Raw genomic sequence first — 26,060 nt, 5'->3', positions numbered from 1 at the left:
GACAGAAAATAAAAGGATGGGAAAGCTCTGTCAGGATTCCCTGGAGCTGGAGATTTAGAGCTCAGTGAGATCAGCACTGGAAATAACCCGGAAGCTGATGTGGCCTTGTTTAACTTTGGCAGTTGGGCCACCCTTCTTACGCAGGTACAGGGACTTCAGATCACGGCAGTCACTGGGGTCAGCATCCAGAGTAACCTGCCCCAAGAACTGATCACAGAACTTTCGTCTGTTCCAGACCTGGAGAGACAAGTCAAGAAAGTGAAGATGAGTAACCCTCTGTAACATTGGACTTTGCCGAGTGGCATCTAGAACCTAATGCCGGGCTTTGAAAGGTCTGTTTAAAAACCAAGAGACTGTATTTCCTGATACCTCTCTGGCTAAGGGGAAAGTACCTCAAAGAGTAGAGACGAAAAGCCACCAGTCAGAGTTCAGAATCAACCTTGACCTATGAGATGGCCGCCGAAAGGCAGCTGATCAGAAGCATTAAGTCAGAAAAACAGCCAAACCACAGTGCTCCATTCTGAGCAGCAGGGCGAGGGTCATGTGAACTGGCATATACTTCCCCACATGGGATTTACAGCACCTGTGTTAACATGTGTATCTGCCAGCATGCGGGCTTCTGCCCACAATGAAAGAAACAGAGGAGAGGAGATTTAGGATGGAGATTCATAAGGAAGCGAGTGATTGTGCCTGGTAAGAGGTGTCTTCGAGTACAAAACAAACAAACAGAAAACCAGGATAAGCCTTGCTCTGTATCCTAGACACCAGTGAGGCACTTGGGATCATCCAGTATCTCGTACTGAATATGAGCCACCTGAGGGTCCCTGTTCACATCCTTACCTGCACTATAATAGGAATGTCAGTGGTCCTTCTGTAGAAAATGGCCTGGGTGTCAAAAATGGCATGAACAGTATTCTTTTGGACAGGAGAACGGACTTCCTCCTTTCCACACTTGATGACCAAATATGGGTTTACAGCTGGAACAAAGTAACATTTATTTTTAACACAGTGATTAAAAGTCCTCTTTCTAGGTAGTCAAGAAACTATCTCACTAAGTCTATTCTGGGACTTTTAGCATAACACCTGGGTACTAGAATGACCTAGGACTTTGGTTCCTATTTCCCTTTTCTTTTCTATACTTTATATAGGGATATAGAAATGAATATTAGATAGGCCCTTGTCCAAAGACTTTTATATCGCATTTTCTCTTTTTTTAAATTGAAGTATAGTTGATTTACAACATGGTGTTAATTTCTGCTGTACAGCAAAGTGATTCAGTTATACACATATACATTCTTTTTAAAATATTCTTTTCCATTATGGTTTATCACAGGATATTGAATATAGTTCCCTGTGCTATAGAGTAGGACCTTGTTTATATATATCCCATTTTCCTACCACGGTTGACAGCCATTCTGACTTTTCTACACAGAAAACACCACTGTAGAGAATCATGTGTGACCATCTTTTCTAACCATATATGCAATAAATGAAACTGATTTTGCTTTCCCAGACACCCCCGCAGTTCTTACTTTCATTGGCATACTTCTTCTCCAGGCCCTCGGCACTGTGCACTGTGATCTGGGTGACAACCTTGGGGTAGCCACGAGCCAGATTCCAGCAGGACATCTTGGGCATGTCCAGAGTCAGCTCCCTGGAACATCAAAAAGAAGACATGTCATCCATGACGAATGCCCTTTGATGAGGAGATAGGCTCGCCAAAGCAGACCCTGTTGTTGAAAAACATGAAATGCCAAGTGACCTAGCCCATTCCTCCTCAGACATGGCTTATATTTTATGAGTCTGTTTTCCTTTCCCCTTGCTTTAAGGCCCAGCAGATAAAGATCAGAGTAGGCAGGGCTGGGGTGAAAAGGTAGCTTTGGTGACCCAGCACTCAGAACATAATAGAGGAGCAGTGAGGAGTGCCAGCTGTTTAAGAGAAGAAAGAGTCAGCCAGAGAACAGAAGATAAAATATAAGTGGAAAAGCTTAGGCTATAGGCCTGTTCTCCTTAAATGGCAGCTCATAGCGCTGAAGCTCTGACCTCCACAGGGAACTTTGCACAACCCACACCACTTTGAGAAATCTTTCTCCTGCCATCACTGCAGTTAAATCTGACTTGAATAAGTTGTCCCTTTAAGTGTCCACCTAGGGGAAGAGGGCCAAGAGGGTTAGGACTGGAGGCAAAGCACAGAATGGGAGTTGGCAGGGCTGGCCAAGGAAATGGCACCTGAGCTGGACAGGCACTTCAGAGAAGATTCTCAAGAGAAACTCGCTGGTGCGGCCATGCTGGAACATAGTTGGGACAAGCACGTAGTTGCCCTTCTTCAGGTACTTGCTCAGAAACACGGTGCGCGTGTCAATATAAGTGGAGGTTCCCGCACGCTCCTGGATGTACAGGTGGTGGAGGCGGAATTTGCGGTTCACCTCCACCTGGAAATGCAAGAGAAGGAGATGCTCCATTGCACTCAAATCATAGTTTTTGCGTTTGAAGATCCTAGCTCTTCTACTTTCTTTATCCCTCGACCTTTCTTAATCCCCCTAACCCCAGGCCGTCCTAATTTTGACACTGTTTGCCATTATTCTCTCTGCTCCAAAGGCCCATTCTTACCTTGAAGAGCTCAAAGCCGATGATGTAATTGTCGGGTCTTCCCATGCAGCGGTAAGTGCGCAGGTCCTTTTGCTGCAGAGACATGATGACCTTGTGCCCATCCTCGGGCACAGTGAAGATGTACTAAGGGAAAGAGGCCAGCAAGGAGCTTAGTTAGCACTTCTGTTTCAGATGAGCCAGCTCAAATTTCAGGGAAGAAAACTCTACCTTGTGAAGCACAGACTTGGGTTATGTTCTGGGCTTTGCCATTGACTTGCTAAATGCAGATCCTAATGTTTGCTTCTCCCTATGGCATTCAGCATGTGTTGAAAGAGCCAACTTCATACCTAGGCCTTTGATGCCAAAGAGGGTATGCTTTGTTTTAATAAGTTCTTGGTAGGATCTTGGGTTTTTTTTAATTGTCCCCTTGTGGGCTTCCCTGGTGGCACAGTGGTTAAGAATCTGCCTGCCAATGCAGGGGACACGGGTTCGAGCCCTGGTCCGGGAAGATCCCACATGCCATGAAGCAACTGGGCCCGTGTGCCACAACTACTGAGCCTGTGCTCTAGAGCCCGCGAGCCACAACTACTGAAGCCCGTGTGCCTAGAGCCCGTGCTCCACAACAAGAGAAGCCACCGCGATGAGAAGCCCGCGCACCAAAAAGAAGAGTAGCCCCAGCTCGCCGCAACTAGAGAAATCGGGCACACAGCAACGAAGACCCAACGCAGCTGAAAATAAATAATTTAAATACATACATTTTTAAAAGATCTTATAAACTGTCCCCTTGTTTTTAAAAGCTGTACACAGGAAAATTTGAGAATCAACAAAGACAGAAAGCATCCTTGCTTGACTTAACCTGACACTGCAGCATTCCCCTAGGCTAGCCTCCTATTGCCAGCCCAGATGCATGACTTGTGGAAGGGGCCAGATCCATTTCCTTGGTGAACTGATGCTTTGCTATCACCATCTTAAGGATGCTGCAGGTCTGTTCTAGAGACTTCCCAAACATCATCTGGGGGAATCATGGTGCCATTGGGAAGTAAGACTAAAAGGCATCAGATTTATCTCTCTCTCCCCCAACCCTCCCACCAAGAAATAGGAAACAGATGCAGAAATATGCACTCACGAGGCCCCCGTCAGTTCACCCTGCACAGACACTTAAACAGTGAAGCCAAAAAGCCCATTTCCCCAGTTTGGTATATGTTCCTGATAGTTAAAGTATTTCCAGGGCTGTAAATGAAGGGGGGTGGCAATAGGAGCTTTCTTTTCTTTAGGGACAATTAAGGTGGAAGGAATGGAGAAAACTATGAGTTAAGTAAATCAGCCCACCAGCTTCAGTATCCTTCAAAATGGCTGGCCAATGAAGCTCATGAAAAGAAAAGACACACTCATGTGTAAGGCTGCAATATAGTCAGAAGTCTTGTCTCCTGTGGTTAGCTCATCAGCACATTTGCAGATAAAACCATCAAGGTTATTATAGGCTCAGGCTTTGGATGTTTGGATTTTTTGCTTTGGGGTGTGCCTGGGCTTGACCTCTAATGTGTCATCTGGAATAGCATTGTAATGGGAGATGGATGGAATGGGGTCATTGACAGGGTAATGATTCAAATCCTCAGAAGAATGACCTGGTATTCTAGATGAGAAAAGGGAGGCCTAATGATGGGGTTCAGAAGAATCACCTGCATGAGAAAGAGGACACATATAGTAAATGTGTACCCAAGAGACCAATTAGGCAGTAAAGAAATGAAAAAGAATTGAGAAAACGTCAGGGAGCAGATCCTTTCTCTCTAATGTGGGACCATCACAAGGAAGCAGGGAGTGTCGAAGCATACCCAGCAATATGGTCGGGAGAGAGGCAACCAGAGGAGGTGGCTTGGATTTGATAATGTCACCAAGTCACGTCTCTACAAAGAGACACAGTCTGCTTTACAGGCACCTGAGCCAATCCCTATGCATCTTGGTTGATGTATATTACACAATAGCTGCAAATGGGAGAACTGATGTCAAAGAAATACTCCCAGGTGAGACCTGGCTTCCTATTGCCTTGATAACTTGAAGGCAAAGAAAAAGAATTTGATTTAAACCTGGGGATTCTGCAGGAAGGTATCACGGTTGTTATAGCAGCCTCCTGAACGGTTCATCAGGGGATCATCATCCACAGTCCAGCATCCCACCACCGATTCCAGCTCCTTGCGGCCAAAAATAGGGTTGTTCACATTGCGACAGACATTCAGTTCATGGAAGATGCGGCAAAAGTCCTCCAGGCTCATCCTGAATGGAAGGAAAGAAATGAAGATGATACTTAATACTTACCCCTGCAGTTCCATGTGGAAGCCCCAATTCCCTTTAGCACAGAAAACCTCTACTCACCAAAACTCTCCATCATCAGACATAACAAGCCCCAGGTTCTTGCGATCTGCTGCAGTCAGTTGCTGCCACTCTTCAGAACTAAAGGCAAATGAACAAAGGGATAAGCCATTATGTTTGCCATTGACTTCCTACAGTAAGCAGGATGTCAAAGGGACAGAATACATGAGGACTGGGACAGCTTTGTCTCACCACCAGCTAAGTCACAGGCCCCATATCTGAGAAGGACCCACAGATGTCACTAAGCACTGACAGCCCACTAGCAGTCTGGAGGGATGGGATTGGGAGAACGTATAGGGCCTTGCGGATGCAGCAATCGAAGTGGAAAGCCACTCACATCTCACTCCAGGGCCCACTCCATTCTTGTCTTCCCAAGGGGTTCCTCAGACGAATCATGTACAGCTTCTCAGTACTGAAGACCTCCACGAGTCTTTCTCCAAGACGGATCTTGCGAATATCAGTCATGGTGTACATATGGCCCTTCAGTAGACCCCAATCAGTTTCAACTTCTTGTTCCTCCTGATTGGGAAACTGAGAGCAAAGAAAGATACATAAGGGCACAAGAACTGGGAGATCCAAGGCTTGGCTCTTCCTCTTCTTTGATTGGTTTACCCGAGTATGGTTGAAACTAATTCTCTTATGCAGATAGAAATTTGATCCTGCCACCTAACCTGACACAAAGCAAGCCAAGGAAAGGAAATGAAAATTTAATATAACAACTCAAACAATTCAAATGACCCACGGTAGTACATTGCTATGAAGAGCATTGAAATTTGTTGGGGTTGGTTAATTCTTTGAGCAAACAGCTATAACCGCCACACCCAGGAGCAGAGGCAGAAGGAATAATTTAGCATAGACTATTTACATCAGCTCGGATGCTACATCAGCCTCCAGCAGGATGACTGGTACGAAAGGATAATAGGTTAAAGCTCCTTAGCCTCTGCGCCAGGGCTCAGTGCCTATTGTTAGCTTTCTGAGTTTCATAATGACTTGTCCTGGATCTCCAGGGTAAGGGTGATGTTCTCCACTAAATGTCGTGGTCTCCTCTGCCAGAAGTGAGCGAAGAGTGGTTTTGGTGAGTACAAACCTCAATGAAGCAACAGATCAGACCTCCTTTGGTAAATGTTTTGTACAGTTCTCCAAACAGCTTGTACTTCTCCTCAACGAGCTCAGTGTATCTTCCCTTCTGCACGTCCACAGTTTCAGCCAATGTGCCAGTGAAGTCCACGATGATATCAGTAGTGGTCAGACCATCGAGGGCTTCATAACAGCCAAGCAGCCTGGGGGTAAATATACAAAGTGATCTTTGTAGTATTTTTCCAGATCAAGGACATCTTGTTCCCCCAAGTTAAAAGTCCTTGCCCAGCCAGGCTTTACCGGCTAGCTTTTCTCTAGGTACAAAATGAGAGATATTTTGAGAATTTAGTCAGATTTCTAGGTTTAGACTATGTTGATCTAGGATGGTCCATGCAGAAACTTCTTTCTACAGGTAAATATTAGACAAGGAGAAACTCTGCGGCCATAATGCCATGTGATCTGTAGATCAGCAGCAGGAAGAGGGCACCTGGGAGCAGTAAGGGCTTAATGGAAACTGGAACAGCTGATTTCTTTCTCATTTGGAATTAGGGAGGGCCATTCCCAGGTCCAAAGCAATGCCTTGGATCTGACTGATATCCTACCCAATTTAAAGCCGAAGGCTAAGCTGGGAGAGCATGAGTTCCCAAAGATGAATGTGACCTTCCTTTCCTTGTGTAGCCTGACCACTGACTAGCCAACCCCCCTCCTTACTTGGCATAAGCTTTTTCCAACAGAGCATTCCAAAACTCATTCATGGAGGTGGAGAAGGAGAAAACGAGATCTCCATTGATGGTGGGCAGCAAGTCATCAATCACCACCTCGGTCCATTGTCCAAAATGCCAGAAACGGAAGTGAAATATCCCAGCATATTTATCTAGTTTTCGAGGGTCCCATTCCTGTTCCTTATGGTTGGGAATTGTCTGGAAATATAAGAACATTCAATCAACTGTTATTCACCAGACCATATCCAAATACTGAGATTACAGTTGACTTCTGGCAAATCCCATGTGGCAACAGGAAGCACACCAAATACATTTGGTTTGGGTCTAGGTAGGAAGTCCCTGGTAGGGCATTTTTTTCTGCAATTTTTGCTCCCCCAGTTCAGTTTTACTGAGGATAGTATTACCATGCTTGCCCTGAATACACACAGGGTGACTGGGGGCAGCAAGTTATGGGTTAAATTATTTACCACAGTTAATCTACAAACTCGATCATGAGAGACTGCCTACATAAACATATTCGTGGTTGCATATTTAACCACATAAACAAGGCATTTTAAAAAGCAAAATCAATCAAAACACAAGGCCCCCTGTGGTTTCAGTTTTTAAAGGTCCATCCTAGAGAGTTCGTGCAGATTCTATAGACTATAGATTTTATTCACACCTTGAATAAAATTACATTTGGGAAAGTCTCCTTTTTAAATACAATTACACATTCATCTTCTAAAATTGTTATTTTCTGAAGAAAATGCTCTAATTTTTCCCAGGTCAACACTTCATTGCCTTGAACTCTGCCTAAATGCCAAAGGAATTTTTGTACTCTTATAATTTATTAGAACCTTTTCAAGGATCTAGTTCCACCTTTCTCACCTTTTCTTTTGTTCCTATCTGTCAGTGACTTCCTGGCCCCCAGTGGCTTTTTACCCCAGTAGGTACTGAGAATGCAAGTATGCAGAGCTACTGAGTCAAACTGTTGCAAGTGACAAAAGATCACCTAATATGTGTGACAAAGCAAATAGAGTAAAATGTTAATGGTAGAATCTAGGTGAGTAAATGGGTGTTGACTGTAAAATTCTCTCAACTTTCTGTATTTGTGAAAATTCTCATAATAAAATTGAGGGAAATCACCTTCAATCATTAATACTTCTGACTTCAGGAATTAAACAATCTGAGACAGTTACGAGCTGACTTTTCCTAAAGTTACTAAAGAAGACAAGAAGGTGGAAACCGAGTGAGGTTGGTACCTTTGTCCAGTTAGACTCCTGAACAGCCAAACAGGAAAACGCAGAGACCATTGGCTTGTGCCCCAGTCTCCCTTGGGTCAGCTGGTGGTTGCTGATATTGCCCACAATCAGACGGGGGTCATCGCAGATGTCCTGTGGATACAACAGTTGGTTCTAAGAGTCTGGGAAGTGTTCCCCACGGGTCAGTGTGAGCTCAGCTAGGCAGGACAGACTTCACAGATGAGGTAAGGTGGAAAGATTACCAGGACTTCCACAGGTAGGAGAAAGGAAAGGTTTCGGGGGGTTGTGGAAACAAACACAAAGCAGTAGCTCATCAAGACACAGGAAAAAGGGTCATGTGGGAAAGTGACAGGAGAAATGGAAGGAGAGGATGCGACTGAGACAGGATGAGATGTGCTGGTGGGAGCCCTCAGACATTGAGGTTTAGAGAGTTTTCACTGCAGCAGTGAGTTTGTAAAGAGGAGAACGAGGGATTAGCACATTACATTCTGATCCTATTTGTCAGGATGAGATTTTCTGAAGCGACTGTGCTCAGATGGGTGATCGCACTTAAAAGACAAGGCCTGATAGAGGTGGACATTAATGCTTCTCCCTCTCCAGAAAAATGAGTTAGGAGACCTTATACATGAAGCCCTTTCCTAACATAAAGCAAAGGCAACAGCGGTGTCCATGCAACAAGATTTCCCCACATCTTTGGATGAATACAGATGGCAGCAGCACTAATAGCAGGTGGTAATAGACCGCGTCTAGGACACTTCAACAGATACTCTTTTCCCACAGGGGATGTTCAGAACCTGGACAGAGTGGGGGAGGTATTTGTTTGAGGCGTATGTGTGTGTCTTTCCTCAACATATCATTAGCTGTGCCATTCCCACTGCAAGTAGGAAAATGAGGCCCAAATAATACAATTCCAGCACAATGTAATGGAGGAATTTTCAAAGTATAATCAATGCCTAAAGGAAGGATCCCCAAAATTTCCCTGGTGGTAGACAAAATAATTTGAATAGTGGTGGTAATGTTCACACTGAAGCCTTAAGAATGACTAGAGTTAGCAGTTGGACAAGGGAGAGGTATGGAGGCATAAGGAGTAGAGAGACAGTCATGGACAGAGGTATAGTCACATACATGACACCATATAACTGAAGACACGTTTGTGTGACTCAGAGTATCAGCCCTTGCAGAGTTCAAAGGCAGGAAATACCAATGAAGTCTTGGGTAGATGGAGAGAGCTTCGTGGAGGAGGCCGTTGGCCAGTACCTTGACATTTTGCTTACCCAGCAGAAATAAATCCTAGTCTCAAATGGAAAGAAAATCTAGACATATATCCTTTAAAAAATTATTAAATAGAGACAGCTATATTTTTCTGGTTCTCAAACCTTTTTTTTTTAATGGATATAATTCTCCGTGATGAAGGGTCTGGTCTACAGAATGAATCATTCCATATATTCTTTAAAAGCCAAAATAACTCTGGAAAGGAATAGGCATTCTGGGCAAGGACAAGTCCAAACTGAAGATTAATTGGTCATCCCTTTGCCAAAAGGAGAGTTAGGTGGGTTGTCGTCAGCTTTGGTTTTCTGTTTTTTTTTTTTTTGTTTTTTTTTTAAGATGCATGCCTGGTGTCTCATTACTTTTTTGTCTTAGGAGAAGACTTCTATCTTACTAAATTTTTTCATGCGTTGGGAGCTGCCTGTTTTTTCACTTATTGAACATAAAGCAGGTGTGTTGAGTGGATTTAACCTGATATTCTTTCTCTTCTGATTGTTTCTTCGCCCTTTCTAAGATGAGACGAAACACAGTTTTTCCTTTCTGAGTCCGGTGTTACCATTTTATTTGTAGCAAGATGTAAAGTTATACAGTGATTTCTGGGACTTAGATGATGCATATAATAGTTTCCAAGCATGAAAAAACAATAAAGTGAACATCGATATGTGGAAAAGTGTGTTTTTAGATTATTAAGGCAAATTATTTGCTGGTTTTATGTAGAGTTATTAGTGGTTGGGGTTACATTACAGTGTCTTGATTTTCCACAAGGCTTTAATTCGCAGCAGGGATCTAGGCTCAGCAAACACTTTTGGCATGTCAACTTCTATTTAAAACCTAAAGGATCATGTAAATAAGCAAAAAGACATGGAAACAGAACTCAAATTGAGGAACTGGATAATTATTCTCCTGTCGACTAATGTGAATGTGATTTTATATATATATATATATATATATATATATATATAGTGTGTGTGTGTGTGTGTGTGTGTGTGTAAAGCTGTGTGTAATCATGGGAGAATATACATTTGGGCAAAAAAAACACCTTACTTTCCATTTCCTCTCATAAACTGGCCCATGCCCCAGTTTTACTTCACCACTCTTCATACATGATGGATGGCTATTCAACAATGTGTTTTTTTTTTTTTTTTTTTGCTGTACGCGGGCCTCTCACTGCTGTGGCCTCTCCCGTTGCGGAGCACAGGCTCCGGACACACAGGCTCTGCGGCCATGGGTCGCGGGCCCAGCCGCTCCGCGGCATGTGGGATCTTCCGGGATAGGGGCACGAACCCGTGTCCCCTGCATCGGCAGGCGGACTCTAAACCACTGCGCCACCAGGGAAGCCCAACAATGTGTTTTTAAAAATGAGTTAACAGTCCATAGACTGTCAAACCTGGAAGGAATTTAGAGACTATTTAGTCAACCTGTTTATTTTACAAATGAGGAAACAGGCTCAGAGAAGGGCAGTAACTTGCCTCTCCTGTCATTTAGCTAGCTAGTAGACCTAGGATTAAAGTTTTAGGTTCTTCACATACAGTTAGAGATGGAATCTCTAGACATCAGCTGGTTCATCCTTTTGCCTTTAAGTTGATCAATGGTCACCATGCAAAGGATAATACTGTGAAGCTCTTCAGGGGTGGAGATGCAACTCATTCTCTCAGTCATCCATCCCAGTGTTTTATGTCTCTTTGCTTAATGCTCACCTAAAAGCTCTCCATCATTCTGGAAGACTGGCTTAACTCATGTCTTAGCTTTTGGTTCTAGGCTAGATATCACCAGTGTGCTTTAATCTCCTCAGTTTCATCCACTAAATATGAATCAAACTCTTATGTATGTCAGCACCATGATGTGAAGCATGGGAGAACATTTTTATTAAGCCACATTTTTTTTTACTTCTTTAAGGAAATGAAAGACTAGAAAAAGCTAAGGAGGTAGAAAGGGTAAAGGGTAATGAGCCAATGCAAATCTAACAGCCAAATGGACTTTTTGGTGACAAATTTGAAAACAATGAAATGGATATTTATTGAATTTTCCCCTAGATTTAGACAACTGGCTATAATTCCTGTGGGAGTAAGGAAGTAAGGCTGGAGACATTTTCCTCTAAGTCAAAGCTGGGATGCAGAGTGCAGATGGGACATTTCAGCCCAAGCTCTGCTGAAAAAGTAGGGAGTAGAGTTGGAGGAGAGGTCACAGCTCACATAGTCACATATTTGGGTGGCTTGAGAGGTAGGGAAGATTGCTGAACCTCTAATGGTTCCCAGCTGTGTTGGCCTAGTCGACATGATCCTTGAACTGGGCTGTTTGTCAAGGCAAAATAATTTCTTAGGGGGAAAACACACAACTAGGAAGTCAAGCACCAAGAGTAAATCCAGGAATGGTCTCTGCAGACTCCCATCCCTGAGCCAAAGCCTTCTATTGATACAAGCAAAGCAGCATCTCTAGGAAGTATGTTCTCTTAGCTGAGCATTGAGAGATCCTCCCATTGTCCTTACCTCATCTCCTTTCCCAGAGACCTCTGGGTCGGGGGAGGGAGGCATACAGTTATAAGCCTTGGAGCCCCACGCATGTCACTCTATGTGGCTCTCTTCGCACCTACCACATCCACATATTTAGCAATTTTTTTTTACACAGGTGAAATTTGCTGACAATAAACATTGAGGTCCAGGGTAAACCTCAAGAACCACAGTAAAATGAAAGGCTGCCTAGAAAACCAGCAGCCGGAAGAGTGGAGGCATTTCAAAAGTGCTATGAGCAGTCTAGCAGTCCCATGGGGATGGGGAGAGTGTGGACACTTACAAGTGAGGATGGCCCTGCAGTAGGTACATTAGGACTAAGCCCAAGGCTCTAAGTCGTCCCAGAAGGCCCAGGGCTGCCATTCAGGGCCTGAGGGCTTTATCAGCTAGTCCAAGCAACCATTATCTTATCCTTAGAAAATTGTACCATCTCCAGACACGGCATTTATAGGTGGACCTCGGCTCAGGGACCAATGTTGAACCACCTGCACAAGGAGTCAACTTTACTTACTGGGGAGTTTTGCTTCTGCATGACGATCTTGTCATTGGTAAAACATTCTCTTCCTTCTTAACCCCTCCAAGGAAAACTCAATATGGAATCATAGAATAATATCTTAAGCCCAACTTCCACCTCCAAACTGGACAAGCAAGTCACTACAGAATTCTCTTCTTCTTTAAACCTTCAGACTTCTGCAAGGAGACTCCAGGTGTAAATCCCAAACTGCTTTATTGGGAAAAATTATATATCCGTGCAATGGAATACAGTTCAGTGATAAAAAGAAACAGATACATGCTACAATGTGGATGATCCTTGAAAATCATGCTAATCTAAAGAAGCCAGTTACTTTTATGATTCCATTTTAAGTGAAATGTCCAGAATAGGCAAATCTAGACAGAAACCGAAAGTACATTACTGGTTGCCTGCGACTGGGGGGAGGAGGGGTTTACTCCCTGCCAATGTGCACAAGGAATTGTATTGGGATGATGCAACTGGTCTAAAACTGGATTGTGGTGATGTTTGCACAACTCTGTAAATTTATCTTAAAAAATCATTGCTTTGTATACTTAAAGCAGCTGAATTTTATGGTGTATAAATTGTACTTTGATAAAGCTGTTAGCGTTTTTTAAATTCAGACTCTAAAATAAATAGGACAGATGGCAAGAGTATTGGCCTATTCAACTCTTTTCGATTGTGTCAACAGAAAAAAACACTTAGGACTATTCACGTGGAGGGACATGATCTCTGGGAAGAAAAAGAAATTCATGAACAGTCTAGGCCAAAACTACTCTACAGAGGTGTCCCATTCAGCTGGGTGTTGGAAATTTCTATTAGCACAAAGAGAGAAATATTTCCTCCTTTATCGGGGTCCCTCATATGCAATCTCTCTCTGCTTCTAATGTCCCCTTCTCAACCAATCCCTCCCATTCCTCCTGCCTTTGCTTTAATCCAGAACCTCATCGGCCTCTTCTCGCCCAAGGTAGTGAAAAGACCTGGGCAAGGGCCATGGTAGTGGAGGCTGAACTCAAAACTTGACCAGAAGAGCTGCCAGATCTTGTGCAGGTGCCCTGGCTTCCTCCACAGCTGGCTGTGCAATCCCCAAAAGGCCTTGCTCCATTTTAGCAGGAGAATAGCTGTGTCTGACTCGAAGACACGATTGTAGCTGGGTATGAGTCAGTCAGGAAAAAAGCCAGAGGCGGGTAGGAGGGGAGAGTCGCTGGAGAAGAGATTTTCTGTGGGAATTTGGTGGCTAGATTTCAGCCTAAAAATCCTACCTGCTGTCTTAGGATCACACTGTAACTCAGGGGAACTCAGCTCTTAGAATCTGCTAAGACTTTATATGTTGAAGGTCCAGGAAGACAGGAAAGCCCAGGAGGACAGGTCTCAGGCAATATAGCTGTGTACCCAGGAAGCTAGGCCAGTAGCTGGGGTCATTGGACCAATGGACGTGTTAAGGGGAAGGATCTTCCTCTGAAAGGTATGGGCAGATGAAGTGGCACCGAACAATTGCAAAACACTCTCATAATCCCTGCCTATCTAAAGTGCCTCCTTAGGACGCAGCAGGGAAGTGGCAAGTGGGAAGGAGAGCTCAATCCTGCCCTAGGATGGTGGCACTAGACTGCAGTTGGTTGGTTTGATTAGCAATGGTGTTTACAGACATGGAGGCTTTGCAACCCAGGAGGGAAAGAGACAGAAAATATCTGGTTAATCGTGCTTCTTTCATTTTAGAGACTTTAGAAACTAACCCTGTTTGAGTATGAGGCGAGGTGGCATGCCAAGGGACAAGATGTCTGTAAGCTTCCCTGCAGATGAGGTTCTCAAGCTTGCCAATGAGGCAGGTGAGTCCAACGACCCATCTGGTCTTCCTGAGCCAATTTAGAGAGGCCTAGGGTTGTCTCTTGGCTTTCCTGATGGGAGGCCAGAGAACTTTGACATGGTTCTTGCCCCTAGACTTGGCCTCCACTCTGGCTGGAGAGGAATCTCTGGCTTTTTGAAGAGACTCAGATGGCAGTCCGGAACCTTGTTTTTCCCCCTACTCCCCACAAGAGTCCCCCACCCCAACTGCTCCAATCCACCATGATCTCCTTTTCTTTAAAACCCTGTATGATTTACTGGCTATATGCCTGAAAATAGCATTTCCTCTGTGCAGCAGTAATTTCTTATTTAACTCTTCGATAGCTCAATATCCATCTCGTCAGCTGGAATGGGAGTCCCTCACCCCAGGCCTCGTCTGTATCTTGCACAGAGGCTGGCATAGAGTAAGCGCTTGATGAATGCTTCTCAACTGACTCTCTCTTTGGGCCTAATTAAGACTAAGCTCAGAGTATGCTCTCAAAAGGGAGAGTCTGGATCAATTAATGGGTGTACAGCATCAACACAGTGAGGGGGAATGTGAGAACTTACTGGAGGGAAGCTACCTATTTTACCAAAAGAGACAAGAGCAAATCTATCTCCCTGACACGGCAGCATGGTAGAGTAAAAACTAATACAGGCTTTGGAGTCAAACCTGGATTCAAATCCCAGCTTGTTAGTAGTCTGACCCTGGGAATATTCTTACCTTCCCTCTGAGACACAGTTTCCTCATCAATAAAATGAACATAGTATCTACCTTTATTTTTTACACCAGGAAAAAAGAATTACATCAAAGTGTTTTTTAAGATACCTACCTTACTAAGCTATAGCAAATTAGGATGAAATGAAAACATGTATAGAAAACTCCAAACACAGTATCTGGGCCCATAGTAGGCATGCCCTAAATGCTTATGCCTTGTTCTACCCCATTCACTCTCTCTTTCTGACACTCCCTCACCTTGGAAAGGGTATCGCTTGCCTCAGAGGCAAGATGGATTATTGCAGTGGTTATTAAGTTTTTTTCCTTCCCTGCTAATTCATCTAGGGCTCAATCCACAGAATTTGGAAGATGAAGGCAAAGGACAAAGAACTGAGCCAAGATGGGGGAGGGAGGATGTGTCTAAAGACGGGCCAATACAGGAAGCACCGTTGGCTTGGTTCACATCAGGAGAATGGCTTCATGTTCGCTTGCGATTTTACTGCCCATCAGATCTCCTGCCACCTCGTCCAGGACCTCACCCCTATCCATTATTCCTTCTTTCTTCTGTGTCTTTAACTTCTCCTTCTTTACTATTTCCTCCTTAGCCTATAAATATGTTCAAGTCTGTCCTATTTGTAAAAGACACCCTCCCCCAGAAACCCTCCCTCAATTTCCTGCCTTCTTTTCAGCTACTTCTGCCCTATTGATCTCCTTTCTTTCATAGCCAACCATCAAAAAAGAGTGGTGGCCCTCATTATCACCATCCATTCATAAGAGTGGCTCCCAAACAGCATATTTCTATTTTCTCCATGCATTTGGGGAAAAAAATCTTACCTCTCTCCATACTGAATTAGTGGCTAGTGAATTCTGCTCATGTTTTCCAGATTTGTATTGCAGGTCAGTGATCTACAGGGATGTCAACAACTGGAGGCACAGAAACTGAGCAGTAGTGTAATCTTCCTTCTGATGGAGAGCACTTCTCCAACTCATATTCTCAGTGGCTATCATACTTTATGGGCAAAAATGGAGACATGTCCTCTGAGTCACATAGAAAACAAGAGCCTTGACGTGACCCATGTATCTTGGCACCCCCTGGTGGCAACCTACATAAACATAAGTAGCTCTTGTAAGAACTCCCTTTAGGAGTTCAAGCTGTGGAAATTGTTCATTGAAGAAGGCAAACCTTGAGTCGCTGACTGAGATGGTTCCATAATAGTGCATAAAAAAGGTACATCATGAAATAGGATCAGAAGGTCTTCAGGATATTGTGAAAGTCCAAGAATTTGCATTTCATAACAGCTCTTGGTGGCTTATATACCTGGTCACCCACTTTGGGAAGGAGGCCAGGTTGAATATCCTTCTATCTAGTCATACCCTTTAGATATAACCAGGTTACTGTTTATTCTCCAGATTCCAACATCTTATCATTTTGCACATTGACCTCCCACTCATGTAGGACTTGTAAAGGGCTTCTGAGACTTGCTTTAGAGACACAATATACAGATGTTCCACAGAGAACCATAGTAGCTATGAATAGGTGGTGAAAGAGCTACAATCCTTCTTGGATCCCACTTTGCTAATTGTGGGAGAATACAGACGATGGTATCCAAAGAGCAGCAAAGAAGTCTCCCTCCCCCAATTCAAACTCCATCTTGTCCCTGTTGAGTTTATTTCATTTATGCTCACCATATAAGTTTTTCTCTTCAATGGCCTGAGATTATCTTGAAGTTGCTGTCATAGGTAACTCAGTAAAGAAACAAGAGTATAGTTGCTTTCTGAGTTACCATATTTACTCAAATGAACTTCCAAAAGAAAACAAGCATGGTATATCTCTTTTTTGTTCTTTCTAAATTACTAAATCTGATAAAATGTGACTAAAATTCAAGATTCCTCAAGTTAGAGCCAGAAGCACAAATCCATAAAACTTTCCATTTTAAAGCTGTCTGCTGGGAATTTTTAGGGCAGTGAAAATATTCGGATACTATAATTATGGTTATATGTCGTTATACATTTGTCCAAACCCATAGAATGTACAACACTAGGAGTGAACTCTAATGTAAATTATGAACTTTGTGTGATTATGATGTGTCAGTGTAAATTCACCAGTTGTAACAGAGGTACCACGCTGAGAGGGGGCATTTGATAATGGGAGAGGCTCCTTATGTCTGGGGGCAGGGAATACATGGGAAATCTCTATACCTTCCTCTTAATTTTGCTGTGCTCTAAAAATATAAAAAGGATATTATGCTATAAAAAATAAACAAAGTTGTCTGCTAAACTGGTCTATATGCAGTGGGCAGTGTGAGTGAAATAGTGGATCAAGTAGATTTATGATGAAAGAGATCAAGAGGGAAACAGAAATTGAAACAACAAAGTTACCTGGGGCCGTTTCCACACCACCTTCCCAGGAAGCAGTCGGTTGTAGAAAAGTGAATCATCCTCAGGCAAAAAGGTTGGATCACAGAAAAGTCTACCATCCCTGATGCATTCCTGCTTCAGTTCCTGGTACTTCTGGTTTTTGAAGAGCTTCAGAGGAGGACCCATAATGTCAAACTATGTCTAGAATGAGAAAATTGTTGTTATTGAAGGAAGAAGTTCTCAAGTCTTTTAAAGATTCCCTGAGATTAGACAAACAATTGTCATCCCAGTGATTTACTCCCAGAGCTGGGCACCTCAATTTTAGCTTTAAAGGAAAAGTCACCATTTTCAGGGAAAGAAGAGCCCAGGGTCTGCAGCAAATTAGTTTGGGGTTTGGGATAAGGCATCTAAACCATTTCTGGGTCTCAGTTTCCTCATCTGCCAAATGCGGTAATATGGGCCTTAACAATCTTATTGGAAAAATAGATAATAAACGTTAAGATTGCTAGTTAAACGTGAGTCATTATAATTTAAAGGGCAATCTTCCATCTTCCACTGGCAGGGAGGAGTTCAAACACAGAACAATTCTAAATTTGAAGAGAAAAGGCGTAAATCGCTTTACTACATTCAGAATAATTTACTGCCCTGAAGGGCCACACACTTTGTGCTTGAGGGGAGAAGCAGCCGCTTTCAATTCTAACAAGCCCATTTACACAATTCCTTCCCTTTTATCATTAAAGAGGCTTGTGTTTTTATTACTGGCCAGGAAGACCAATGCAAGAAACAGAGCTCAGCAGATGGCCTCCAAAGACAAAGGAAAGATAGAAAGATTGTATGTATCTTTCTTCTTCAAAATCTAGTGTGCAATCATTTGCCCACCATAAAAGGCAGACTCCGAGAAATTCAGTTACACTAATTTGGTGGATTCTTAACCCCGTCAATACACTGTTGCTTTCTTTTCTTAAAAAAAAAAAAAAAAAACAGGGCTTCCCTGGTGGTGCAGTGGTTGAGAGTCCGCCTGCCAATGCAGGGGACACGGGTTTGTGCCCCGGTCCGGGAAGATCCCACATGCCTCAGAGCAGCTGGGCCCGTGAGCCACAGCCGCTGAGCCTGCGCGTCTGGAGCCGGTGCTCCGCAGCGGGAGAGGCCACAGCCGCGAGAGGCTCGCGTACCGCAAAAAAAAAAAAAAAAAATGAAAACAACAAAAACAACAAAACAACTCTCACATGGCTATACAGAGAATTAATATAGTGGCTCTTCAGGCAATGTCTATCAGAGTGGCCCACACTCAAATGCCCCTGACAACTGGTTTTTATGAGGATAATTTGAAAGGTAAATTTGATTTGAAATAGCTTTGGGGTGATAATAGGGTTTTCAATGACTTTGCTTGATTCACAAAGATAGATTTGTAATGATTTTAATGATCCTCTGACAGTCAACGGTAAATAGAAGGGGGCTGTAAAATCTATATGCACCAAGTATTTCAAAAATATATTTTAAGGATAACTGTGTCTATATTCTATGATTACATGAGGGTTGAAACAAAAAATCTGGCCAAGGTCAGAGTGCCTGCTAAAAAATGGACGAAATTTTTTTTTAAAAGGCTAATTAATTAGCACTTTAAAGAATATCTGTGTAGGTAACACAGCTCAAAACTCAGTTAATAATGAGGCAGTTGCTATTTTATAAAAAGTGTAATATTAATCAGACCTCTCTACTATCTTACTTCCTGTTCCTTTAGTATTACATTGAAATGCCTTACTGGTAAAGAAGTCTCCCCGTTTGAAAACCATAAAAAAAATTTAATTCGATGTTATTTGCAACCTACAATGTATGTAAACAAACTTACCCTTTCTCTGAATCCAAGGAATAAGAAGCTGAAAATAACCAGTTTTTCCATAGCCTTGTTTATTGGCAATTGTTTTTCAAATGGAAGGCTACAGGAAACTGCAAGTACTGAAATGCTTTCAGTCATCAGATTTAAGTCTGTCCACGGGTTTTAAATATTAACGTGTACTTCACTGTGTTTGAAGTCGTGGACAGTACCAGTAACAGTTTTCCATTAAGCAGCATCAGAGCCAATCTGAATGTATGCCCAGGCTCCTTTCTGGGGCATTTTACAAATGGACCCCAATTTTTACGTGCGCTCAAACTTAAAACAAACCCTACCGTGCCTCTTGCTTTTCCTGGAAGGTTGGGTGGATTGCCAGAGGCTGGGAATTGCAAATGGGAGATCATCTGGGACAATTAGGATATTTAGTTTCCCAGAGCCTCCTAGTCCTTGAACATTTTGGATAAGTGAGCATTTCCTGTTCTTGGGAAGGCCCGCTGCTGCTGCAAGTCTACCTTGTTACCTAGTAAAATGGCGAGGCAGGCAAGGAGCCTGCAAAGGGAATCCCTATTATATAAAGAGGTCTGTCTACAGATAGAAACAGCATCAATTGAGAAGAAAATCAAGTTTGATTTTCAAAACCGGTATGATTCCAGTCGACTTTATCAGAGACAGAATGTACAGCTGGTGCAGATAATTCAAGCTTTTTGGGTGAGGGCACATGCATTTTGGGGGCACACAGAAAATAAGGAATAGCGAGCAATAGCCTCAACTTTGACAGGCATTCGTTAGAGTACAATTGCAGTCCCACGCCCCGTCGGACTTGCAGAGTAGAATTGCCCCCAATTTCTGACTAGGTAGCAGAAAACTATATCCCATTTGCTGTGACCTTGGTTTCTTTGCGCCTCAATTTTCTCAACAGGGGAGCAGGGTTATTTATCTTGCCCTCCTTACACTGTGGCTCTTCCTAATGAGATGGTTAGTGTACAGGTGTTTCGAATAAGTAGAAAGGGCTCCATAAGTGCAAGATACACACTGTAAGCCCTCTCACTGCCTGGCACAGAGCTAGGTACCCAGCCATTGTTCAGGAAATATTTGTGGAATGGATGAATGTCTTATGTAGAAAATTAATGCTTGTGTGGCAATTTATTGTTTGAAGGGTGCATTTCAGCTCATGTTCGCTTCATGGCAGCCATGTTTTGTAGATGTTATCTGTGCCCTTCATTTTGTATCTCCAGAAATGGCAGTTCAGACAAGGGGCAGCTAGAAAATGGCGGAGCTGACTCAAAGCCTGGTCTGTGTTAACACCCGATTTAGTGTACAGCTTTCTATCACACCACACTGCTTCTTTTGCTCACTGCCTTCTTAAAGAAGGGATTTTTTTTTTAGCTCAAATCAGCAAAACCCTCCAAAGCAAACATGATACCTAACTTTGAGGCATTCTGCCTAGAATTCATTGCCAGGGTGGATATTGAAAAGGTTCTTTATTTCCATGGTTTGATAAACATGGGAGAATTCGAACACTTCACATCTCAGGGCTCATCAGTTAAGTCTCAGAAAACTTTTGGAAACTCAAGAAATTTGTCTTGGGTTTGTCATCAACAACTTGCCCTGTCAAGGCATAGAAGAGTGGAGAAGGGAATGTTCCTTCTTTGCTATCTTACTGTACCCAGCTATGAAGACAAGAGAGCCTTTAGGTTAAAGACCACATATACGAAAGTCGGTAAACAGAAGCAAAGCTGGGGTTTTGAGTATCAACCAAAGAAGGCCTCCAGCTAACAAAGGGAACATGCACATTTAAGAAGGGGGACCTTGTGTCCTGAGGGCTAGTATTATGGGTGGTTGGGTGAAAAAGAGTGTGGAGTTTTGTACTGAGATAATGGTCTTAAGTAAGAAGTACTGTTTGAGCGGGGATCCTCCATCCAGAGAGAATGAGGAAGGCCGTGTGGACCAAAGCTAGTGGGAGAGGTGGCTCCAGGGTGTGGTGAGTTAGGAGTTGCCAGGGAAAGTTGAGGGAGCCTGCCACGTGGAACACGAGGCCACAGTTAGGAGAGGGGGCTTTTGCTACTCATCGGTCTAGAAAGCTTGGGAAGCTGGACAAAGTCTTAAGAGGAAAATCACTTGTTCTTTACCTGTGGGTCAGCCTTAGAGTAGAAACCAGATTTTGCTCTTAAAAATGAAATCTGCCTCAGTTTACTCAAGAGAATTATGATCTGATAAGAGGAAATCCAGTCTGAGGTTTACAACCTGCTTTCCATTGCAGGGAGTGGGAGGGCAGGGGACGGCATTTAAGGGGGAGAGAGGGAGAGAGTGTTGTTCCTGGCTGGTTTCTCCTTTTCCCCAGTTTCCCCCTTGTGTTCTACTTGGGGCAAAATCGGAGGTCAAGGCAATTAGGAGTTTGCAGAGCAAAGTGAATACAGAAGACTTAACTCTGCCCTGGCATGAAGTAGCAGCCACTTTCACCACAATCGGGGGAACCTATCCTCACCCCTGGGGGTGGTGTGATGAGAGAAGTGGGGCTTGGAGAAGGAGAAGTAATAAAAATTCAGCATCCACATTTTACCCAGAGAAGAGTGCTTCCCATGTCTACACAGGCAGAAGCATAGCCACACCTTAGAGAATGCATCTACCAAGGAACGTATGGTTCTTCAGATTCAAATTGTTGGCCTGATATTCTGAGGTCTGAAAAGGACCGCAAAAGTCCTCTGATCCAGTCTTATATAGAACACATCTACTCTGCCCAGAGAGAAGACCCTGTTCAAAGAAATTCCAAGAAAAAAGAGGGCACAATTTCCTTTAATTCCACTGCTGCAGAACTATCAAAAAATGAAAAGCAATTCAAAATCATGAAAAGAGCACACATAGTCAGGAGATCCAGTCCCAAATATCATAATTTAGTGTAGATAACATCTCTGTCCCTCAGTTTCCCCATAAGAGCAATGGGAATAAAATGGCTGCCCCATATACACCTCAGGGTGTTATTGGGGAGATCTAACAAAATTAGGAATGTGAACATGATTTTTTTTTTTTTTTTTGCGGTACGCGGCCCTCTCACTGTTGTGGCCTCTCCTGTTGCAGAGCACAGGCTCCGGACGCGCAGGCTCAGCAGCCATGGCTCACGGGCCCAGCCGCTCCGCGGCATGTGGGATCCTCCCGGACCGGGGCATGAACCCATGTTCTCTGCATTGGCAGGCAGACTCTCAACAACTGCACCACCAGGGGAGCCCCTGAACATGCTTTTTAACTATTAAGGATAAGACCAATATAGGGCAGTAGTATTAGGAAGCGCTCGTTCTAAGCAAGTTAAATCCCTTTTCTGTCCTTAGTGGAAAATTAGGAGATTTGATCACATACTTTAAGTAAGACACACACAAACATTTGAAAGACCAATATAAAATGGCCCCTCTGCCATTCAGTAGCTCCTCTCTCTTCCACCTCTCCATTTTGCCTGACTTGCCCCACTACCCCTTTTATTTTTCCCTCTTGGCTGGAATAAGCCCATTCTATAAGTCTAATTTTATAGCCTTGCGAAAATCTAATTCCAATTTTTCTAGAATGTTACATTGGATGGACTCTTAGAGATAGATCACTTAGTCTGGTTCCTTGCTTTTACAGGAAGGTGAAGGGACTTGTCCAAGGTTGCACAGTTAGTGACAGAGCTAGCACTAAAACCTGGACCTCCTGACTTGTTTTACCACAATTAAAAAAAAAAAAGGGAGGGGGGTGGAGCATGCCAACACAAAACCTCAAGACATTGCTTTTGAAAATTCTTATTGTCCTCTTCTTACAAGAATGCACTTAGGAGTTTTGTTTTTGAATTGCTGTCAGAAGGTGAGATGATTTCAAATTAAGGCTAATCAAAGAAACGCTGTTTTGGGGTCACAAAAGGGCTTTTTCTGCTTTTAATTTAGGGACTGAAAACTCCCAAGGATACGGAAAGCCTGCTTTTTAACCTATTCCTGACTACACAAGTGTTTAGACTTCTGCCTCGCCTGCTAAGGACTCTAAGGATAAATAAAGAATGCTATTCAAATCCAAAGTATTCATAAACGCACATGCACGTTTGTGCGCACACACTCACATACACACAAACTGCAAGAGGAATGCACGTTAATTAGCCGTCCCCCGTAGAATCTTTTCCTAAATTCCTTCAGACTGTAAAATGTCCTTAATTTCACAACAAATATTAGCAAATGAGACATTAGTCAAATTTCAATAAAAACATTAATTACAAGCCAGGATGCTTTATCCTGAAGCCAGAAGTGACTGGCAGGATGGCAGAATTTGTTTAATTTTCCTACGTGCTTGTCACCATATTTCAAGCTCCAAATCCTCAGAACCAATTTTTTTTTTTTTTTTTTTTTTTGCGGTACGCGGGCCTCTCACTGTTGTGGCCTCTCCCGTTGCGGAGCACAGGCTCCGGACCCGCAGGCTCACGGGCCCAGCCGCTCCGCGGCATGTGGGATCTTCCCAGACCGGGGCACGAGCCCGTGTCCCCTGCATCAGCAGGCGGACTCTCAACCACTGCGCCACCAGGGAAGCCCCTCAGAACCAATTTTTAAGTGCAATGCTCCAATCCTTTTGCCACCCCATTCTCACCCCAGCCTGCTCCGGTCAAGTAGTCCAGCTAAGCCTCCAGAACAACGTAGTTGCGGTGGGGACAGATAGAGCCCCCAACTGCAAATCTACGTTTACACCAATGCAAGAATCAGAGAAAAACAAAACCAGGCCGTCCAGGGGCTGATCATGAAATAGCCAAGATCAACCTATCACCAGGACAGGAAGACCCCGGCTCTGCAGACAGGACAGACTGCTGCCATTCCCTCCTGTGTAACAGTGTACCACCCATGCACCCCGCTTCCAGGGCTTAAAGACCTTTTGCACACAGTGTGGCTCCAAGATTCTGCCTGCATTTCAATAATTTGCCCACAGTTCGGGGTCAGCAGAAGCTAGAATAAAGCCCTGAAAATGGGGATTCTCCCCGCTCACACTCGCCTCCCAGGTTTGTCCTTCCTTACCAGGTATTTTAAGTAACAGAAGACCAACAAAACAAAACAAAACAAAACAAAAAAAACCTTAGCAGATATCACCAGAAAAGTCTCATGGCCAGAAAACCACAATTACCCCTTGCCCCCCACCAAATAAGCAATCCAAAATTCCATTAGTTTTGAAGTTTCCAAACTGCTTTTACGCACACACATTCGATCCAGACAAACCATAAAATTATAGCTGCGGAGTTTACCTATAAAGTGCAAGTTTCTTCATTTCTTTTAGACTCTAAGTTATCCAGCAAATAAAATTGCAGGATGAGTTTGCTAATGTCCTCTCTCCTCACCTGAGTTATCCAAGGAGCCTTGTGGCTGCTTCTACCGCTGCTGCCGCTGCCGCTGCCGCTGCCGCTGCTCTTAGCCAGGTAACCCCTACAGAGTCTGTTCAGTCAGTGCGGCTGAACAAAGATTCTGGCTTTCTTAACCTGAAAACTATTTGGGCTGTACCAAGCTCTGCTCACAGGGGGGAGGTGCCTTGCAGAAAATTCAGGAGCCTTGCCCCGCCTAGCAGTCTTAGAAACTGACCCAGAGTCATGAGGAAAATCTGGAAAGCACCCCTACCAGATGTGCAGACGGGATGCCCACTCCAGACCCACCCACCAGCAAACTGAAAAACCCAGGAAAACACGTTCGAAAGCTCTTTCAGTTCCAAGGAGAAATAGGACTTTTCAGGGAGGGGTCTGAGAGATTTCTGACTTTTCTGTCCCAGGGTTAATAGTGCAGACCTGAGCATGACTCGAGAGAGGATATGAAAGAAAACTCTTGAAGCGCTGGCAGAGTTCTTGCGGGCTCGGCCCTGTACACGGATCTACGCTGGTGATGAGGACTTCAGCGAGTGGGTGGGAGTGAAAGAGGAGACGGTGGGGCACAGGCAAGAAAAGGTTGCTTCGTGAAGCCACAGGTTACATCTGGCCAAGGGCAGAGAGAAGGGAGCAGTAAGAGGAAAGTGAATGGAGTTTGATTGCACGGCAGCTGTAAAAAACCTAATTTCTAGCAATGGGGCTGTGAAGAGTCTGCCTGGCGATGTTAGGTGAAAAGCAGAACACATAACTGGGTGCGCACTGAACAGCCGACCAAGGGGCTTCAGCGAGATACCCAGACCTCTGGGAATATTATGCTGCACCCCCATCACGGTCCTGTTCCCTGAGACGTTCCCTGGGACACAGTTCCAGGGACTAGATTCTCAAGTCGTTTTGCTTGTTTCAATTTTCAGAAACGGTGAGGGCTCCCATTGTCTCATTCCCCAGCTCAGCCAACCAATGTGGTGGTAACATTGGACCTGAAATTACCACCCTCTGCCCCAACCCTGCACCAAATCTGCTGCTGGCTAGCTGAGGAGAGAGAGAGAGGGAGAGAGAGGGAGAAGGAGAGAGAGAGAGACTTAGAAGGAAAAGGAGTGTGCTTGCCCTACTCACTGGCCCCGATATTTTCATGAAACAGATCTGAGCAGTTCTCTTAACTCTGGTCTCTACGACCTCCTCCTTGGCACTTCACCACAACTCCCTCTGTGCCTTCTCGCCCTCTATGCCAAGATGGAAACTGAGCAACAGGTAGGGGGCAATACAAAACACCAGAACCCAGGAGAATGAGGGCTCTCAATATTGGCACCTGATTTGGTTCCCGAGTGACAGATTTCTCAAGCAACTATGCCCCATATTGTGGGATTTTGGCTTTGAAACCAAGGGAGGGTGTTTTGTCTGGGTTCATCAGCCATCTTTTCCACGTCCATAGCTTTCAAATGAGTCGGGCATTGTCGAATCTAAGAATTAGAAGAAACTTTAGAGGTTATATCTACCCTCCCGCTCAGTGCAGGAATATCATCCCGATAATCTGGAAAGCTCATCCCTCTGTAAAGCAGCTTGTTCCACGTTTGGACATCCCCTAATTGTTTAAAAAAAACGGATTCCTGGGCTTCCCTGGTGGCGCAGTGGTTGAGAGTCCGTTTGCCGATGCAGGGGACACGGGTTCGTGCCCCGGTCTGGGAAGATCCCACATGCTGCGGAG

General features: G+C 44.0%; 1 protein-coding gene across 1 annotated transcript; it reads right to left on the bottom strand.

Moving 5' to 3' along the window:
- Positions 1 to 24,418, bottom strand: CAPN6 (calpain 6). Its single transcript, XM_081222707.1, has 13 exons — positions 24,344 to 24,418; positions 17,199 to 17,378; positions 7,997 to 8,128; positions 6,745 to 6,953; positions 6,044 to 6,236; positions 5,294 to 5,487; positions 4,960 to 5,037; positions 4,674 to 4,860; positions 2,611 to 2,733; positions 2,230 to 2,432; positions 1,533 to 1,654; positions 841 to 977; positions 1 to 237 (listed from the first exon to the last, which is right to left on the bottom strand). Exons 2-13 carry the CDS (start codon positions 17,361 to 17,363, stop codon positions 55 to 57), a joined length of 1,926 nt encoding a protein of 641 aa, XP_081078833.1. The 5' UTR covers positions 17,364 to 17,378; positions 24,344 to 24,418; the 3' UTR covers positions 1 to 54.
- Between the last annotated feature and the right edge of the window lie 1,642 nt (positions 24,419 to 26,060).

Source organism: Mesoplodon bidens, assembly GCF_964165515.1.
Source record: "Mesoplodon bidens genome assembly, chromosome: X".
Classification (NCBI taxonomy): domain Eukaryota; kingdom Metazoa; phylum Chordata; class Mammalia; order Artiodactyla; family Ziphiidae; genus Mesoplodon; species Mesoplodon bidens.
This window is presented reverse-complemented; position numbering and strand designations above follow the sequence as displayed.